The 21,349-nt window shown below is 45.1% G+C and overlaps 1 protein-coding gene and 1 pseudogene across 2 annotated transcripts in view; both read left to right on the top strand.

Annotated features, from left to right (window-relative positions):
* The first annotated feature begins 923 nt into the window (after positions 1-923).
* The window catches only part of LOC147605827 (uncharacterized), a 37,603-nt pseudogene continuing 17,177 nt past the window's right edge, over positions 924-21,349 (top strand). Inside the window, exons 1-6 of the transcript XR_015265104.1 lie at positions 924-1,192; positions 2,227-3,240; positions 3,378-3,623; positions 3,803-4,068; positions 17,734-17,808; positions 17,938-18,009. The product of XR_015265104.1 is annotated as an uncharacterized LOC147605827 (transcript). The remainder of the gene's footprint in view (positions 1,193-2,226; positions 3,241-3,377; positions 3,624-3,802; positions 4,069-17,733; positions 17,809-17,937; positions 18,010-21,349) is intronic.
* On the top strand, positions 10,204-11,819 carry LOC147605828 (uncharacterized). Its single transcript, XM_086792975.1, has 4 exons — positions 10,204-10,311; positions 10,436-10,781; positions 10,930-11,091; positions 11,216-11,819. The coding sequence occupies exons 1-4, from the start codon at positions 10,223-10,225 to the stop codon at positions 11,633-11,635; spliced, it is 1,017 nt and encodes a 338-aa protein (XP_086649101.1). The 5' UTR covers positions 10,204-10,222; the 3' UTR covers positions 11,636-11,819.

The raw sequence follows: 21,349 nt of genomic DNA on the forward strand, positions 1-21,349 counted from the left end.
AAGTGTTCCCATTAGTACCACATGTACTAAACATAAAACCACAAACATATCTTTGTACGATAAATTAGTATGTAATGAATGAGACATAGAGTGGATCCTTGTGGCCGAGGTTTATCATACCTTTGGGAGTTTCTTTTTGCATTTAAATCCACCCCCCCCCATCTAGAAGGCAAACACCCCTCTTAGTAATCCCTTAGTTTCTTTAGTTATTCTCTTTGTTATACGGGCATTGGGACTTCCCCTACTTACATACTGAAGATAGATAAATTGAAAAAGGCAAGTCCCCTAAGTCTAGGGAGAGGCTCCGCTTAATTATCTTATAACATCACGAATCCCCCCCCCCCTAAGGGGCTATGCTCTCATTACAACATAAGGGATTTACATGTTCCTTGATAAGGGTGTATTGTCTATGGTTGAGATGTGATTGATGCTTCAACGACTATGTTTTCTTTACCAGGTTGGTATTGAATCATAGGCTGAAAACTTTGAATAAAAGATGCTCACTTGATACGCCTTTTTGAAATCAATGGTTCAGACAACATTCAACTCTTTATCGCAAGCACTATAATTGCTCTCTGCTGGCTTTGACTTGTAATAAGCTGACTCAACTGTTGAGACGGATGGAAAGGAGCATATTTTTCATTGCGGTTTCTTTGCGACAACACCTGATGATGATCAATGAAGAGTGTTAGGCTCATTGTGGTGACAAGTGTGCTATCTCATTCACATCACTGACAACAGTTCCAATAGTTTCCATGGTTGCATCCAACGAGATATGGAGGACGTTTTCTACGAGGTGCATGTGTATCTACACTCTCTTAACTGTCTTCAAACGCAATTTAAAAAAGAAAAAAATTAAACGATTTATTGGTTAGTGCGGAGAAATGTGTTTGCGAGGGGAGGGGTATTTATGGTTGTTTTTACTTCCAAGCGGAAAGAGAACAGAAAGACGGGCACAGGAAATCAACTCAGAGCAGCTCTCGGAAATCTTCGTAATCTCTCCCATTGCAGAGCTTGGAAGTCATTAAATCTCAGTCTCTCCGTGATCTCCTTCCCTTTCGCCATGTCCAACCCCGACCTGTTCGACGCTTACTTCCGGCGAGCTGATGCCGACCGCGATGGCCGCATCAGTGGCCAGGAGGCCGTCACATTCTTCCAGGGTGCAAATCTCAACCGAGAAATTCTGGCCAAGGTCCACTGTCTCTAACCCTCACACAACAAGATCTGCTTGATTTAGATTGCCTTTGTTTTGATGGTTCTGCTGCATCGGAAGATCTCTAAAATGTCTTACTAGCTATGTTGCACGCGAAGCTGCCATTGCCATTGCCTTTGCCTTTGCTGTAGTGTAGCCTTGCCCTAGATTTTTCTAACATGTTCTAATGGATTTGCTGCATCAGAAGCTGTCATTACCATCGCTCTATTGTTGCCTTGCCCTTACTGGACCATTTTTTGTAGGGTAGCCTTGCCCTCAACATGGATTTCAAGTCGCCATTGCCATCACTGTAGCACAGCCTTTCTTCAGAATGTATGGGCAAACATACCATCCTTGTTCAGAAACACATGGGAGATTTTGGGATCTCTGATTAGTGTAGATTTTCCTCAGAATGTATGGGAAAGCATCTTCACATAGATACACATGGATGTTTTGACATGGGGGCACTGCAGCCTTTCCATATAATGCATGGGGAAACACAACACATGGGAGCTTTAGGAAGTGCTTTCACCTTCCCTCTTTAGGGCTACGAGTGGGATCTAATCAACCTAAAATGTTTGATTCATAACTATCCAAGTTGATGTTTTGATTGCTGTATTCTTAGAACGCTGGAAAACATAGAAGGTGTTCCTACTTAGCAAACTCTTACATGGGAGCTCTAGGAAGTGCTTTCACCTTCCCTCTTTAGGGCTGCGAGTAATCAACCTACAATGTTTGATTCATAACTATCCAAGTTGATGTTTTGATTGCTGTCACAATTCTTAGAACGCTGGAAAACATAGAAGGTGTTCCTACTTAGCAAACTCTTGAAAAGTAGACAGAATCTACAGCAAAATCCAGTAGCTGATAGCCAAAACATCTTCTAGTTCTTGCAGGCATCACTGCAATGTGGTACCATTTTGGTGATAGTATAGGGAACTGCTGCTTTGTGGTAATGGAAACCAAACTGCTTTTGCAGATTTTCTGTTTTTAGGGACCACTGTTCTCACTTGAATCTTCATTGGGATTGGCAGATTTGGCAGTATGCTGATCAAGGGCAAACTGGATTCCTTTCTAGACCAGAATTTTACAACGCACTTAAGCTGGTTACGTTGGCTCAGACTGGTTGGGAGCTGACACCAGCAATTGTGAGCCGTGCATTACAAGGGTTGGCTGCATCTCAAATCCCTGTTCCACAAATACAATCGGTTCCTGGTCCTGCACTGGTCCCGCAAGTGGCGGGGGGAGCTGCAAAGCCCGTTGGCCCTCTAGGACCTCCATTACAACAGTCTCAACAATATCCCACCGGAGCTTCCCAGCCCGGCTCATATTTGCCTCCAGGACCACATTAACATCTCAACCTAGACCTTCTGCCATACAAACCTCTGGCGGATCAACAGGCAACTCAGCTGAATGGGCAACCAGCAAGTCATCGTTGTGGCCAGGTCCTGCTTCCAGTACTAGTCTCACCAATCAAAATATCCAGGTAAAAGCAGCAAGTGCAGCTCCTTCTTCTCAAGGGGCATCACATGATGTATTTGGGGGAAGCACCCTTCAGGCGGGAGCTAACTTGAATGCTACGAAGGCCCCACCTTCTAGTAGTGCTGAGCCAGACCTCTTTGGAAGAGACATCTTTACAGCTGTTCCAGTGAAGCCACTGGTGGCTTCACCTCAGCAAAATATGTCAGCATTGCAGCCAAGTGTGACAGTACCATTGACAAACTTGTCAGCTACTCAGGCACCTCAGCCAAGGGGAGTACAACCACATGTTCGCACAGATCCAGCATCCTTTACATTGGTTCTTACTCCTGTTGCACCAGCTGCATCCAACCAGCTCCAACCTGTAGCCATGCCAGCCAGATTGGATTCGCAGGATCAAGGGTTTGGAACAACACCTGGAAATGATGGGGCAAAGATGTGGTCCAAAATGACAGATTCAGTAGTGCGGCGCTACACCAAGATTTTCTTTGAAGTGGACACTGACAAGGATGGGAAGATTAGTGGTATACAAGCTCGTGATCTGTTCCTCAGCTGGAAAATTCCCCGAGGTTTGATATGTTTTCTTTTCTTTGGACCAAAATTGTCACATTCTTATACCATTCCAAGTTTGTCATGCTTTTAACAATGCTCTTTACCATGCGGGCTTCTTGACAACACCCATTCTAAGGCATTGGCTCTTTTTCAGAGGTTTTGAAGCAGATTTGGGATTTGTCTGATCAAGATCATGACAGTATGCTGTCTTTGCGCGAGTTTTGCACTGCACTTTACATAATGGAACGGTATCGGGATGGCCATAAGTTGCCTGCAGCTATCCCGTCTGTCTATTGTTTTGATGAGTCTGGTATTCAAGCTCTTCGTATTGCTGAGGCCCAGGTTGCAGTTGCTCAGAATTCTGCAGGCTACACTATACCAGCTTGGCAGCAGAATGCAGGTATGATATGCAGTTTCTTTCGATGCGAAGTTGGCTTTTGCAAAGAGCTACATGATAAACCAAACATGCTGGTGGAGTGCTTTTATTACTAATAATAACTGTGATAGAAAGTATTGGATGCTCTTGTAGTTTTAAATTATAATATTGTTGACCTGTTTTTGTGTTTGGCCCTCATTCAGGTGTACTTCAGCCTCTAGGGCAGGCCATGCCTGGTTTACCACCCCGGCAAGTTCCTGTAGGTCGGATATTACCTCAAGGACCAGTCCCATCTCCTGCACCAACACCAGCACCAGCAGCACCAAAAGGACATGGTTTTATTCCTAGCCAAGCAGTACAAAAACCCAGAGCCCCAGTTCTGGAGATGAACCTTGTTAATCAATTAAATGCAGATGACCAGTTGACACTTCAGACCAAGCATCAGGGAGCAGTGGATGCTGAGAAGAAGGTGCACTTAAGTCCTTTGAACTGCATGAGCTTGTTTAGAGAAGTTTAGACCATGTACTTTCGCTGATGCCATATACAAATTTTTATGCTCAACTTGATTGTATTACTTTTTGTATGAGCAAGCCATTAGGATATTAAAGGCTTGTAGAAAGGGGCTGTAAGTACAGGGTAGATGCAAGACCTGGCTTGAAGATGTTGAGAGATGTAATCGCGGTGTTGTGTGTATGTGGGAAAGCACCCTAGAGGTGCAAGATATTGTGGCAAGATAAGAATGCCACATGTAATATTGTATGGTGTGTGAAAAGAGTGGAAAAGGAGTTGCCACTTGGATGATGACATGTAAAGTGAGATAAGGTTAGAAAGCCTATATCATTGTATGGTTCATTGTGAATGCAATAGTGCAATAGAACTTGTGTTGAGAACTTGAGTGTGCAATCTCTCTCTCTCTTATGGAGTTCTTAGTGTGGTTTAATTCACCCTAATTATGTTGCTTAATCTATGTCTATCACCATGATCAATCCCATTTTAGGATTGTTTAACATGGTATCAGAGCTCCAGTTGTATGGGTACACAGATGTTGATTGGGCTGGTAGTATTGCAGACAGAAGATTTACCAGTGGTGTGAAGTAGCTTGGTTTCAGAAGCTACTTGGTGACATGGGAGAGCCTGTGGATAGGGCAGTTGTCATATATTGTGACAACATGAGCAGCATACAGTTGGCCAGTAACCCAGTATATCATTCTAGAACGAAGTACATTGAGGTGCATTATCACTTTGTGAGGGAGAAGGTTCTAGCAGGAGATGTAGATCTGGTATAGGTCAGCACAGAGAATCAGGTGGCTGACATCTTCACGAAGGCATTGGGCACAGAGAAGCTCCACAGGTTTAGGAGCTTACTTGGAGTGTACAGTGTGGGATTGAGCTCGAGGGAGAGTGTTGAGATATCGAGCTCAACTAGTACTATGGCGGACATTGATGACCCGCCTGGGTGATAGCTTCCGCATTTACACCACTGACATGGCTAGTGAGATTATGAGTGATATGCGGCCAGTGGGATGACAGGCTGTGTGAGCCATGTTGGATTATCAGAGACTGGCATAGTTATAACACCAGCTCATTTAGTCGAGTTCACATTACGGACCGACCCTTGTATGTTGTAGTAGTTGAGTACTAACCCATACAGTGTATACTCTTATCTTTATGTTATGTTGGTTGAGTAGAGAAGAAGATGAAAGAAAATTCAGCTAAAAATAAAATAAAATAGCGATTGCAGTTGTGCAATGCTACATTGAGATGGGTGACGGGTGAGTTGTGGAACACCTCGATTAAGAGGGGGTGTTCAGAGATGTAATCGTGGTGTTGTGTGTGTGGAAAAGCACCCTAGAGGTGCAAGATATTGTGGCAAAATAAGAATGCCACATGTAATATTGTATGGTGTATGAGTGTTGACCAAAAGAGTGGAAAAAGAGTTGCCACTTGGATGATGACATGTAAAGTGGGATAAGACTAGAAAGCTTATATCATTGTATGGTTCATTGTGAATACAATAGTGCAATAGAACTTGTGTTGAGTGTGCAAGCTCTTCTTCTCTCCCACATTCTCTTTATGGTATCAGAGCCAACAAGCAGTTTGCAGGTTGCAGCGCAGGCGGCAGTAGTAGCAGCAGCAGCAGAGCAAAAGGCCCAAAGGCGGCTTGGCGTTGGGTAATGCAATTGGATGTAAAGTATGAGAGAAAGGCAACCAATAGTATATCATTGCACAGATGCCCACCCAGCAAGAGCTCTGCTGAAACTGGCATCTATAGAGAGACCGCCTCACGAACAGTAGCAAGCTGCACAAGGCCATATCAAGGCTGAAACTGGCCTCATCCAATGCCCATCAAGTGTCTGCAATGAGCAAACCGCTCCGGAGGCAAACTCTTTGTCAACAGATCAGTCGGGTTGTCATCCGTATGAATCTTAACAAGCTGAATTTGCTTGTTCTCTATCACCTCTCTGATGATGTGATACTTCACATCCACATGCTTCGTCTTTGCATGAAAGACAGGGTTCTTTGCCAACTGGATGGCACTCTGACTGTCACAATGCAACGATGGAATATCCCCTGTATAACCCAAATCAACCACTAACCGAGATAGCCATAATGCCTCCTTGCAAGCCTCTGTGGCTGCAATATACTCGGCCTCTATAGTAGATAAGGCTGTGCACTTCTGCATCCTGGATATCCATGACACAGCACCTCCTGTGAATGTAAACACATAACCGGTAGTAGACTTCCGGTTATCTGGATGACCGGCATAATCTGAATCCGTGTAACCATGCACTAATGCATCCTGTTTGCCAAAGCAAATACACATATCCTGTGTGCCCTTCAAGTATCTCATGACACCTTTCACTGCTTCCCAATGCTTCTTGCCAGGGTTGGCCATGTATCTAGAAACCACTCCCACTGCAAATGCAATGTCCGGCCTAGTAGCAACCATGGCATACATGAGACTGCCACAAGCTGAAGCATACAGAATCTTGGCCATATCAGCCCTGCCACTATCTGACTGTGGGCTCTCCATAGCACTGAGTTTCACATATGGAGGCAAAGGAGTACTAGTCTTCTTTCCCCCGTCCATATTGAACCTCTGCAAAACTTTGCCAATATATTCCTTCTGAGACAAATACAACACATGCTGATTTCTGTCCCGAAGTATCTGCATACCCAAGATGTGATTTGCATCACCCAAATCCTTCATATCAAAGGTTTGATGCAGCCTCTTCTTCAAGGCATCCATCTCTTTACGAGATTTCCCGGCAATCAACATATCATCAACATACAAGATGAGGATCAATAGACTGCCATCCAAAGCTTTCTTGGTGTATAAGCAGTGATCTATGTCACTTCTCCTGAAATTCTGGGATTTCATGAATGTATCAAATTTATGATACCATTCCCTTGGTGCCTGTTTGAGCCCATAAAGACTCTTTTTCAGCTTGCATACAAGCTTCTCCTTTCCATTTACTGCATAATCCTCTGGCTGTTGCATATATATCTCCTCATGGAGATCACCGTGAAGAAAAGCAGTCTTCACATCCATGTGAATCAAGTCCAGATCATCATGTGCAACCAAAGCTAACACAGCTCTAAGTGTGGTCATTTTGACCACTGGAGAGAAGATCTCCTCAAAGTCCACACCATATTCCTGCTTGAAGCCCTTAGCCACTAACCTGGCTTTGTATCTTGGCTTTGCATCTGGTGCAACTTTGAGCCTGTAAACCCATTTGCATGGCAAAACCTTCTTGCCTGCAGGCAAATGCACCAACTTCCATGTTCCATTTTTGTGCAGAGAATCCATCTTTGACTTCATGGCACGCTCCCAAAGAGCCTTGTCTGCCCTCTGTAAAGCCTCCTTATAACAAGAGGGCTCCCCACAGTCAGTGAGCATCAAGTAGTCAATCCCTGGAACAAACCTGTCAGGGGCTCTAGAGGGTCTAGTGGACCTCCGTACCCAATGACCATCATTTGCAGGTTGCTGTCCAGCCTGCATATCACCCATTGGTGGCTCCTGTTCCATGCCATAAGGCTGAAAAATCATGCCCGGTATCTCCTCTAACTGTGGTATATCCATAGGGATATCTTCTGCCATCTCTGGCTGTCCATTTGGACCATTTTCAGCACCATTTAAGGGCTGGTTTTGCTGCTGTAATGGTTGATTTACAGCCCTTGGTTGTTGTCCATGATGTCCATCATCATCAAAGATGACTCTGCCAGGCTCCTGTTGCCTTGTAGGCTCCTTATACATGCATGTTTCATCAAAAATGACATCATTGCTGCGTATAATCTTTCTATTCACGGGATCCCAAAGTCTATACCCCATTTCACCTCTGTCACCATATCCTAGAAATATGCATTTGTGAGACTTAGGATCAAGTTTGGTGCGCATTTCCCTGCGTATGTGCACGTACGCAACGCAACCAAAAACTCTCAAGTGCTTGTATGACGGAGGCTTCCCTGTCCATACTTCTTCTGGCACTTTCCCACCAAGCCTCGTGTTAGGTGACCTGTTTATAAGATGAACGGCTGTCATAACAGCTTCAGCCCAAAAACCATGAGGTAACGCAGCATGTGACAACATAGAACGGACCTTCTCCTGTATGGTCCTGTTCATCCTCTCTGCTGTCCCGTTTTGTGGAGGATCATAAGGAGTAGAGAGCTCCCTCTTGATGCCTTTAGCATCACAAAAGTCCTGAAACTGTTTGGACATATACTCTCCACTATTGTCAGAACGCAAAGCCTTCAGTGTTTTACCAGTTTGATTCTCAACAAGAGCAACAAACTTCTCAAACACTAAGAATGTATCACTCTTCAAACCATGGTTGATATATACGTACGTACGGATCTGATCCGTACCGTACGGCCGTACTGTACGGATCCGTACACGTACGGATCGATCCGTACGTGAGGTTTTTTTTGGCTGAAAATCGACGAGCGTGTATGAATGGGCGCCCGCCTGGCGGCTGGCCTTTGGGTACATACTAGGCCTTTCAACTTTGATTATTGGACTCCAGAGAGCGTGCGTTACAGAGAGGCGAGAGCAGAAAGTTTTCGAAAAAGACCAGGCGACCACAGCGTTGGAACTTTGGCGCCAGGCGTGCGTGTAGGTAAACTGAGCATCTTCCTCTCTCTCTCTTTCTCTCCCTCTTGAGTCTTGAGTCTTATCTCTTTCTCTTGCATATGTGCTGCGCACTTGGCAGGTGCAGACAAAAGTCTCAAGAGCCATCATGCCTAAGCCAACTAACCCGTATTGGCAAGAGCACACCAATGTGATCCGCATTGTCAACACGCCAGGGCAAGCTGGATCTGGCACGCGACGATGGCAATGCAAGTATTGCAACTTTCAGCTCACCAGTACCATTTCTCGCGTCGTTATGCACTTGACAGGCATTGGCACAACCAATAACTGTGCAGGGTGCAAGGCAGTACCAAAGGACATTAGGGATAAGTTGATTGCTGAGAATTTTCCAGCAATGGGTTGCAGGGAAAAAGGTGAAAGGTAGTCAACAGACACAGGATGCTCTCCATGATGCACTCTTGGGAGACTTGGGTGGTTCTTCACAGGTTCAGGAGGAGCAGCCCACTGGCAGTAGGAAGAGGGCTCGTACCATGCATGAGCAGTAGGACTATGTGGAGGATGATGGAGAGATGCATGCACCAAGGCAGACTACCTTGCCTTCTCGAGTGGCCTCTCTTTCTTGGGTGAAGGAGGGCCAGAAAGTGGCTGAGATGGAGATTGCTCGCACTCTCATTGAGTGCAACATCTCCTTTCATGTCTTGAGGACTGAGCAGTGGCAGAGGATGGTCAGAGCCATAGCCCAGGTTGGACACACAAAGGATTGGTCGGGGTTGGAATACAATAAGATGCGGACCACTACGCTTGAGGAGCAGAAAGCATTGATAGATAAGGCATTGGTACCAGTGAAGGCAGGTTGGGGGCAGTTTGGGTGCACCATCATTTCAGATGGCTGGAGTGACATTCGTAGGCGACACATCATTAATATTCTTGTGTCGTCTTGCCTTGGCACGTACTTCTTGCGTGCTGTTGATGCAGGAAAGGCTGGAGAGCGGATCACAGGTGAGTTTATCTATGAGCACATCCGGCAGGCTATACTTGAGGTTGGCCCAGAGAATGTGGTGCAGGTTATTACTGACAACGCCTCCAATTGCAAGGCTATGGGTGAGATGATTGAGGCAGAGTTTAAGAACATTGTTTGGACTCCATGTGCAGCTCACTGTCTTGACTTGTTGATGGAGGACATTGGGAAGTTAACATGGGTGTTGCCTATTGTTTCCGATGCACAAAAATGACTACTTTTTTCCGCAAAAAGCACAAGGCATTGGCTATCTTTAGGAGTCACAGTACACTTGACATGGTGCGGCCCTTGAAGACCAGATTTGCATATATGTATCTTGTGTTGGAGCGACTCTATGCAGTGAGGGATCCACTTCTACAGACAGTAGTGGACCCGAAGTGGAGAGAGATGCATCACGCACAGGAGGAGTCCACTAGATACATACAGCGGCGGGTGCTTGATGAGTCCTTTTGGTCGGAGGTGCAGGCTATGATAGTAGCATTGCAGCCAATTTATGTTTTGCTGCGTGTCACAGACATGGAGGGCTCCACCATGGGCCTAGTCTATCATCTCTTCTCAGAGATAAAGACACACATCAGAGGCTGCAGATCACTGGCGCTTGATCGGTATGTACTTGCTTCTGCAATGATTACTCTAGAGTCTAATTTAGTATAATACTATAATGTATAATAGTAAATACTATAATCAAAATTCAGCCTGTTAACTAATGTTGCGTCAATGCTTTTACAGTCGGGAAGAGATCTTGGCTATTGTAGACAAGAGATGGACATTTATGAGTCGGCCCATTCATGCGATGGCTGCATTGCTTCATCCTTTCTACAAGAAGCCAACTCTTTTTAATGACAGGAGTCTACTACAGGGCAAGGATGCGTACATTGGCTTGATTTGCGAGGAGGATGAGCAGTTGGACATTGATGCAGAGCTCGCTAGCTATGAAAATAATTTAGGGTCATCCTTTACTAGAGCTGTGGCGTTGAGGCCGGAGGCAACGAAGTTCTCTCTTACATGGTGGCAGAGTTATGGAAGACAAGGTCTTCCAAAGCTCACTCGTATCGCTTTACGTGTCCTCTCACAGGTAAAGTTTTCTATCTTTACATTTTCCATACATGTGTTATGGACCTGGGACCATGGTTCATTGTCCAATGTCTATTGTCTATGACCATGTCCAATGTCCATTGTAATTTGTCACCATTGACACGTCACAATGCACATGTGACATGCAGGATTGCTCTGCTGGTGGATGCGAGCGCAATTGGAGCGCTTATTCGCTAATTCACACGAAGATCCGTAATCGACTCAGCACTGCACAGCTAGAGAGATTAGTCTACTGCCGAGCAAATATGAAGCTTGTGCGAGATTACCACGCTTTGGGGACACCCAAGCAGGTTAGAAAGTTGAAACTTTGGGCTAGCGTTTATACATATTACAAGCGAATATTTGTAATTACTAATTACTACTTTCTACGCTGTTAATAATGTGAACACTGAATTGCATTTTGTTTTTTAACAGACAGATCCATCAAAATTGAAGTTGGTCTCGGAGGGGAGTGCAGAGGAGACTGAGCAGCAGCAGCAGCAGCTTGTGAGAAACGATCAGGAGGAGATTATTCGCATGCTGCACAGAGAGCTGGAGAGTGTGGATCGACGTGTGACGAGGTCACGTGCGCGAGTTCTCAGTCTCCCGTTAGTCGGGCGAGATGCAGGTCCAGAAGTTTCACGACGAGAGACCATTCGGCGAGGAAAGCTTCCTGTCCGTACTCCTCGGAGACGGGCAAATGAGGCTGTTCCTCTCATTCAGCCTACGGAGGATGATGATCCAGGACAGCAGAGTATGATGGCAGAGCCAGAGTATGATGAAGAGGGCAACGTCCTGACAGATGGGGACTTGCTCTCTTCAGGAGTGTCATCATCCTCATCCGATGAGTTTTGAGATTCAGAGAGTAGAGTCTCGAGAGTCGAGTCGAGACTCTTTGTTATTGCTTAGTGTTTTTTACTTTTGAGTCTTGACTCTTGACATCAGACATTTATGATTTGTTATTTGTATGCTCTAGTATGAGCCTTTTAGGTTGACATCAGACATTTGTTATTTGTATGCTCTAGTATGAGCCTTTCTACGTCTATTTTGTCTTGACAGCCATTGTGTCAAGTATATGATGTGTGTTTTGAAATTAGTACATACTACATGCAAATTGGTTTATTTTGATTCTTGAATGTTTCAAACTTTTATGTACCTTAAATGCAGAAAGGTGTTGAATGTCCTATTGTTTGCCAATGGTACGTATTTTTACGTACATAAAAAATTTTACTGTACGGAACACCGTACAGTACGTACATATACACAACGTACAGTACGTACACATCAACCTTGCTTCAAACGAAGAGGATAAACCCACACCTTGCGTGTGGCATCATCAATAAAAGACACAAAGTATTTTGCTCCTCCCAAAGAAAGCTGAGGCATCTCACATACATCAGTATGCACAAGCTCTAACTGAGCATCTTTCTGTCCAAGAGCTTTCTTGTGGGGGCACTGTAGTTGCCTACTATATATACAATGCTCACAAAACTGAAAACTTGAAAACTTTAGAGAAGGCAAGTAACCCAAACGAGACAATTGCTCCATTCCTTTGACACTCATGTGTCCCAACCGGCTATGCCACATAGAGATTTCCGGCAGCTCGGTTGCATTTACATTAGCATGGTGACAAACACCTGCATGCATGAAGTAAAGAGTGTCCACCTTAGAGCCTCTGGCAACAACCAGTGAGCCCTTACTAATCTTTCACTTTCCACGACCAAATGTGGTAACATAATCAGCATCATCAAGCTGTCCAGTAGAAAGCAGGTTCTTCTTGATCTCAGGCACATGCCTGACATCATGGAGCATAAGCTGTGAGCCATCTGAAAACACAAGCCTCACATCACCTCTGCCAAGAATCTTGCATGCATGGTTATCACCCAAATAAACCACTCCTTCATTGCCAGCAGTATACCTGACAAACAAGTCTCTGCAACTTATGACATGAAAGGAGGCACCTGAATCAATGATCCATGAGTGCATACCATGACCACCTGTAAGAAGTGAATGGGCATCAAGTGAAGACGTAAATAGGACCTCATCCTCACTGCCACCTGCATGTGACACATTGATTTCTTCAATCTTGACTCCACTTTTGCCCTTTGGCTTTACATCTTTGGCTTCATCTTTCTCTTTGTCTTTGCCTTTTCCCTTTTCCTTTTGATCATTTTTCCATTTGTAGCATTGCTTTTTAATGTGTCCCTTCTTGCCACAATAATGGCATTCCAAATCCTTTTTGGAGCGAGACTTGCTCCTTCCCCTTTCTTGGCTTTTACCCCTTTGCTGGGATCTCCCACGTGCATTCATTGCATTGGACTTTCCAACAGAGTTGTTTTTCCTGTTCATCTCTTCTTGAAGAAGAGCACCCTCAACATCTGCATATGACAGCATAGCATGCGAATTGCTAGTGGCTGTCCTGAATGTGTTCCAACTCTCTGGCAAAGTGCATAACAGAAAAGTGGCTTTGAACTCATCGTCCATTGCCAACTTTTGATTAATGACCTGGCTGACAATACCATTAAACTCATTTAGATGGGCTGCCATAGACGCCCCTTCCTTCATCTGAAGACCTATGAGTTTCTTCAACCAATACACTTTGCTTGAGGCACTTTGTTGGGCATACAAGTCCTGCAATCTCTGCCACATTCCCCAAGCTGTCTTCTCTTCACGAATGTTGAAAAGTAATGAGTCTGACACAGACACATGATAGTAGATCTTGCCAGCTCATCCATATCTTCCCACTCTTCAGCAGTAAGAGAAGCGGGCATTACACCCCTTTCTTTGATAGGCTTGTGCTGCTTTTTCTGGAGCAACACATTGTAGCACTGGGTTTGCCAAATATCATAATTATGCGAGCCTTCAAGCTTCTTGATGTGAAGCAATGAAGAGCTCTCACTTGTGGTTGCCATAGCAATATGCAACCTGTCAATGCCTGACTCCCTGCAAAATGTGCAAAAACTGCACCAAAAGCACACAAAGTGCTCACAGTTGTTCTCCCAAGCTTTATCTCCCACTGCGGAAGCAAGAATGCAACTTTTCTCCCACTTTATGTGATGAAATCACCAAAATCTGGTTGCTGCAGATTTAGGACAGCACCTTAAATGTGCTCTGTTGCCCTTCCAAAGTACTGTACAGCAATACTAAGTGCTCACCTGTGATGTACCAAACCTGTACCGACAAGTACAGCAGCTGAAATTGAACCTTTTCCTCACTCAAATCAGTGTACAGCCATGCTAAAACTTGCACAAAGCTGTGCCAAATCTGTACCAGCAGGTACAGTAGCAATAAATGCTCTCCTGGCTGTCCAAATGAGTGAAAATCAGACTTTTACAGTCCCAAACACTGCATACAACAGTTCGGAACAGAAATTGGTCAAAAGCCCCTTTGACTGCAAGCTGATTTATGAGGATTCAAGGCATAAGAGTCTTGCCTGCTGCTTTGCCAAGCTTAACAAGCATAAAATCTTGAAAAGCCCCTTGATTTTAGATCAATTGCTGATCATACATGGTACATTGACGCACATGAAGGCATCCAGAGTGTTCACGATGCTTCCCCCTGGCCACATATACATCAAATACATGAAATCCCCTTGATTTACAGGCACATTGAGTGCTTAACAGGCATCAACACATTGCCCAAAGCATCAACTGTGAGTGCCTGCATGCAAATCAACCAAATTGGCACAAAAGCCCCTTGATTTGCACTGCAATTTGCTGCAATTTTGCCCGAATGTGCGATTTCTCACATCATACAGCATGTATGAGTGCTTAATTGCACAATTACATCAAAAGCCCCAAATTTCGACATCCAATTTCCTGCAAATTGATCCTGATTGTGACCAATGTCACCCAATTTTGCCAATTTTGCTCAAAAATTGAGCAATTCGGCACCTGTACCTGCTCAATTGATTGATTGTACTTGCTCAATTGCAAATCCCCAAAAAAAAATTGAAGCAAGATACCTTGTAATTTTTGATTTTTTTTTTTGTTGCAGAAAAAAAATTTGGTGCTGCTATTGATGCTGATGCTGATGCAGTTGTAGTTGGGCTTGGGCTGGTCATAGACGTGGCCCTGTTTGGGCAGGCGAAGGACCAGACGGCACTACCACGCTTGGCGAGTCGTCCATAGTCATCTTCTTGCCGAAGATGCCAGCGGGGTTCACAGGGGGCCCGGCCTATGTCGTGAAGCTGGCAGAAGAGGGGATTGGCGGTGGTAGCTACGGCGCCTGTTGAATTGATGCACGAAAAAGCCTGCGTACGCCTAGTCACGCAGACCACCACCCGGATGCCTCAACGCGCTCGAATTTGCGCTTCGCCTGAATGCGCTGGCCTCCTTTAGTGGCTCGCTCGCCAGCCGATTAGCGACCAAACGCCTTGGCTTACGTGTCCGCTTGTGTAGTGCGTGTGTTGATTCTGCTGCTCGCTTTAAGACTCTCCGCAGCCTGTTCTTTTCACGTGTTCGCCCAGCCCTAGACCACGTGCTCGCCCAGCCCTAGACCACGTGCTCGCACAAAGGCTCTTCACGACTGCTGGCTACCTTCCTAAACCGATTGCTACTGCACAGAGATTCGAAGGCTGTGAAAACGAAATCTATGCAGCAGAGAGATTCAAAGTATGTGTGAAACGAAATCTATGCAGCAGAGAGATTCAAAGGGCACCGGCTCTGATACCAGTTGAATGGGAGAAGAGAATTAGGGTTAGAGTTTCATGTGGGAGACATACACAGAGAAGAAGGGAGAGAGAGAGAGAGAGTTGTGGGGATAAGTCAACTCATGGGAATGAGTGTGTGACTCCCCTATCACACATGTATATTGCACTAGTACACATAGTGCACTTAGTACATTAAAAGTACTAAGTGTACTATGTACTATAACTTATGGGCTTGTACACACTATAAGGGTGGGCATAGTGCCTTTACCCCAACAGCTGCGAGCATCAAAGCAAATGATAATATTTTCTCACAGATATCGTGAGCAGTGGCAACGATTGCGGGGCGCTATATGATGTTGTAGAAGCAGCGAACAACAAAAGAAAATCTTGTCATGTAAGCTCAGAGCTTGAGCTATGGTGGCAAAGCACCAGAAGGTAGTAGGCAGGAACAAAAGTAGCGTAAAGAAGCGCATTGTAGCAAACACCTTACAGAGCATAGAGAAGCTTGAAGGAGATGAAGACCACGTGATGCAAGGCCCATGGCATATAAGGTGAGTTGGATTTGTCATGTATACTAGAGAAAATGTCTGGTGTCACGCATGTTGCTTGTAGCAACATCCACATGTTGCGCATAGAGATTATCCACAAAGTGAGAGACTTTCTCATCTCCTTTAAAGTTTGAATTTTAACCCTTAGTCAATGTAAGGGTGCATTCACACCATTGAAGGTTAAACCTTGTTCACATACTCCAAAGGCAACTGAGAGCATTAATAATAAGTGATCAATTTTGTTTTGGAAAATGTAAAGATAAACATATGTGTTCACACATGGGTCCCTTGCTCCGACTATAGTCAAAATGGACCTGTAAAATGTTTTAACCCATGGTATAAAGGTAACCGTGCCCGAGCATGCGTGCTCAAAACGAGAATTTTTATATTCATCCATTGGTATAAGGGTTGTCCTGCCCGAGCTCACCGAGAAGCTCAAAATGGTTGTCGCATGATGTGTGCATGAGCGATGCACGTGTGAGGTGCATGCGCATGGGTTGGTTCTCACCTGAACTTATATGTTCAAATTGGACTCAGTGGTTCCGCTGTGAGCGAGTCGGCTCAAAATGGACTTGGTGTCTAAGATGGTAGACACGGGCACATGTTTAGTTGATGGACACTCCAATGTATCATTAAGGGGGAGTGTTGAGAGGTAGCGATTGCGGTTATGCAATGTTACATTGAGATGGGTGATGGGTGAGTCGTGGAACACCTCGATTAAGAGGGGGTGTTGAGAGAGGTAATCGCGGTGTTGTGTGTATGTGGGAAAGCACCCTAGAGGTGCAAGATATTGTGGCAAGATAAGAATGCCACATGTAATATTGTATGGTGTGTGAGTGTTGACCAAAAGAGTGGAAAAGGAGTTGTCACTTGGATGATGACATGTAAAGTGGGATAAGGCTAGAAAGCCTATATCATTGTATGGTTCATTGTGAATGCAATAGTGCAATAGAACTTGTGAGTTGAGTGTGCAATCTCTCTCTCTCTTATGGAGTTCTTAGTGTAGTTTAATCCACCCTAATTATGTTGCTTAATCTATGTCTATCACCATGATCAATCCCATTTTAGGATTGTTTAACAGAAGAGACTTGGGATGCTGAAAGAAGTTTAGAGCATGTGCATGGGGTGATGTCACATAGTGTTTTGTGCACAAGATGATTGTATCTGTTATCTTTTTTTACATCCTTTGTAACCGGGATCTAACCAGGCTTGTGTTAGGATCTTTAGGTTTTATAGTAAGTGCAAAGAGTGCTACGGCAGAGTTAGGATCTTGAGCGAACAGACCAGGGAAGTACTTTGGACTAACAAAAAGGGCTCTTTGGGTAGCATTAGGACCTGATGTGAAAAGACTTGAGAGATGCAAAAGGCAAGACTTTGTCCACTTGCTACATGCTATGGAATGCATTATGTAGAAGTCCTTCAAGGGGGAAATCTCAACCAATCAGGTTCCTCGTGTTGCTAACAAGGTCTCATATGAGTGGCAGTGAAAAACCTTTAAGGAGATGCATCTGGAGAAGTTAAAAAAGCATGTCTTGTGTATGTAAAAGTCCGTACTCTCCGTCCCTCAAATTTTCTGTAGCTGCACAAGCATGTTATATTATCTGAAAAATATATGGAGTTCTATTGGTGGTACTTTTTCCTTACTGCATTCGGTTTTCTGTGTTCAATTGAAGCTCAGTTGTGCTCGTTGTTCTAGGTCACCGCGTCTTCAAATTTATTTTACATATTGGTGAAGTGCCATTGTGCTGGAGCAGGTACTTGAATTGGAAAAGGAAATCATGGACTCAAAAGAAAAGATGGATTATTATCGCTTGAAGCTGCAAGATATTGTATGGTTCACTTGCTTTATTCTCTTCATATTTCATTTGGTTCTCCTAGCAGTCTTTTTTTTTTGGAATGTTGCAGATCTTGGTGCAATACATCGAGTGTTTATTACAAATATGTTGGTCAATTTGCAGGTGCTTTTTAAGACTAGATGTGATAATCGCCTCAATGAAATAACTGAAAGAGCTGCTGCTGACAAGCGTGAGGTTGGGTCTATCTAGTCTCTTAACTTGTTTTTTGTTCTTGTATGTTGTGGAGTAGGTGAATCCTTTCACAACTGCAACTTTGATCAATCATCATGTTCAACCTTGAAGGCTTGCTTGTCTAGTTGTGTGAGTCAATCAAATTACATGTTTTTGCTACCAAACGTTATCAAACTTCCATTGGGCATCACGGAGCTATGTAATATGTGGTCTCATGAAAAGAAAACCTTCTTTCATGGAAAGGGATTACATCACCAGGATCTTACTTTCATCAAGATATGCGTTTAAACCTCTTTTATGTTCTTCTTTCATGGATCACCAGGATCTTACTTTCATCAAATGCTTATGCATATGCGTTCCTCTTTTATGTTATGTCAGAGTGAGAACTTTACCTCTTTCTTTGAAAGAGTTGTCAATGATGATGTCATGTGAGGTGTTCGAGCATGTTGCTGGAGTGTGCCAACAGAATAAATCACCATGAACTGCAAAACTTATGGAGAAAGTCATTGCCCATTTGTAGATTCAAAATGACACATGGCCAAGATAAGAGGGAAAATTTAAAGAGTGCATTTGTGTGTAGCTTTTTCGCCACAAACTCAGCCATGCTATGACTATGGCCTTCAAGGCTTCTATAGTGTGAGTTAAGCAGAGCAGTCTACATCCATGAAAGAGACTTGTACACCAGTTTCGAGACAGTGAACAAAAAGAGAGAAGGCTAAAACATATCCTTTAGGGGACCACAAGTGAAAATCCTATAGGAAGGAGTGCTGCAAATATTTGTACAGCGGCCGCCGCCACAGCCAGACAAAAAACTGCTTGCTGATTGCAGGCTGCTGGTTGCTATTATATATTTGTCATGCCTTGCTGATTTTCTTGCGAGAATCCTAGCCCTTGGATTGGTGTGGAGTCTAGAAGAAGAAGAAGAAGAAGAAGAAGAAGAAGAAGAAGAAGAAGCTAACCTTAATTGATAGGCTTGGATGTAGTTGTACGGTGCATGAATCCTATTCGCATTATTGTGAGATTTGTGAGTTAGTTTGATTTGTTGGTTGGAGTTTGTTTGTTAGAAGTATAGTGTCCTGCATAAAAAGGTACTCTTTCTGGGGTCTTTGAGCGGAGGAGGGGGAGCGCATACTACTTGCATTATTGAATGTGTTTTTTTTTCCTTGGAAAAAGATCCTTCAATTAGTTTAAGAAAAACAGCTTTCTTGGCTGAAAGCTGTCCCACATTCTCTTCCAGAAATCTGAAAGGAAACGCTTTGAGAGGCCCTTAGATTGCCAATGTGCTGTTGCTGCCGGTGCGCCATCTATCTCAGGCATCTGGATCCTGCGGCCTAGCCGTGCAGTATATGCAAAGAAGGGGGCATCCAAAGTCTCCTCCTGATCCACTAGATCATGCCAAGTCCACTCTCCTAGGTCCCACTGAAGGCGCGTGAGGTCGGCACTCCCATATCAATAGCTGCCATAATCTCTCCCTGGCCACCTTGGCTGGTGCTAGATCAATATGCCATTCCCGTGCCCGAAAACCAATCACCCTCACCCTCTGCAAGGTGTAGCCACTAAAATCCTCCAAGTGAAGCTCAGATCTCTCTAGTCTGCCATGGGATCCAATAGAGAAAGTGAGTAAACCACTGTCCTCATCTGCTCTATGGACCGCCACAAGGATATCGTGTTTGGTAAACACGCCTAGCCACATTGGGGGGGTGACGGGTTGGGTCTGGGGGAGTCAGCCACTCTTGAGGGATAGCCGCGTCAATGTTGATGCTGAGCCTATCTCTACCCCGGATCCCTGTCAGGCCACTCTCCTGCACCTCCGAGGGTAACTGCCTGTGGGCAATTCAATCCCCAAGAAACATGCGGTTGGGCCCCTAGCATGTGGCCACTGGGTAAACGGATCAAAGGGTTCCAGTCCAAAGGCTACCGAAGCCGCTCCTCTGAAGCAACTGGAGCTATCTATCTGAGGGCAGGTCTAAGATGATCCCAAGCATGAAGTAAATTGGCTACAAATTTGTCCTCAAAAGCCGGTCTAAAACCACGAGCTCGCATCTCTCTGAAGATCCATCTGGTACTCTGCGGGCCAAGGGCCCCCAAGACTCGAAGTGTGGGCTGAAATCCTGGCCAATAGGAAATCCTTCCAGGGCTCACCACCGGGAAGGACGCCTCAACAATCAGCTTGCCCAGCAGGGCGCGGCTCTGGATAGCCGGGTTGATGAGGCCTAGCCCCCCTCTGCGACGTGGCTGAATGATCACTCTCCTTGCCACCTTGGCCCGGGCTGGCCTCCCATCACTTCCGAGTCCCGACCCATAAGAAGTTCCGGATCAATTGCTGTACCTGGCCAATACATGCCTGAGAAAAGGCCCAGCACGAAGTGATGTACCACATGGTGGCAAGAAGTACCTGGATCGCCACCACCCTGGTGCTTGCTAGGGAGAGCCTTGTCGGGCTCCAATATAGAAGCTTCTTCCGAATACTCAGAAGAAGTGGTGGCGAGCTGCTGCTCGGGAGAGATATCAATGCCAACTTGGCAATCGAGATAACAAACTGGCGTGCCCCTCGGGATCCACTGGAAATCCTCAAGTGGTTGCCAAGTCGGGGCGGGTGCTGAGCCAACACAAAAACCACACGACTTGTGCCAGTTGATATGTGACCGTGATGCACGGCAGAAAATCTCGATTGCCTTTGCAAATCTTTGTAGATTCTCCACATCTCCTGTAAGGAAAGCTGTTGTGTCGTTTGCAAACTCTGAGTCCAGCAGCTCCTCTTGCGTGCGGAGGGGAAGCCGCAATCCTTGAAGCCCGGTCTCCTGGGCAGAGAGAAAACTACTCATGGCCTCGGTGACAAATAGGAAGAGGTAAGGTGCCAAAGGACAGCCTTGTCTAACCAAGCGGGAGAGGGGGAATCTTGTTAGTAGTCATCTCCTATTTGTACACTATGTCAGGGCCTCTGTTGTGGGTGTGCCCGCCCGTTTTAGTGTCTTCCCATTTTTCCTCACTCTCCGTATATTTTTTCCTATTTTTTTGGAGGTGTGTATGGGCTGTCGGCTGCCTGCAGGTGTTGCCTGACTCTTCTGGTGTTGCCCGACTATCCCTCAGTGCTGGCCGACTGCATATCTTCTAGCTGACTGAGCCTTTTGCTGGTCGTGGGCAGCCTATGGGCTGGCCGACCAGCAGCCAGGGGACATATAAAATGGCCCCTTGCCCCCACACTCGAGATTTTAGTACATTTCCGGGATTTTATGTGGTATATATAGCAGAGTTACACAGCTTCTCTCTCTCTTTCATCTGTGTATTGCTCTCTACAGCAGTTGTCTTCATTTCCGCTGTGCATTCTGACATGGTATCAGAG

Source organism: Cibotium barometz, chromosome 58 (assembly GCF_041138505.1).
Source record: "Cibotium barometz isolate CiBa-2024 chromosome 58, ASM4113850v1, whole genome shotgun sequence".
Classification (NCBI taxonomy): Eukaryota; Viridiplantae; Streptophyta; class Polypodiopsida; order Cyatheales; family Cibotiaceae; genus Cibotium; species Cibotium barometz.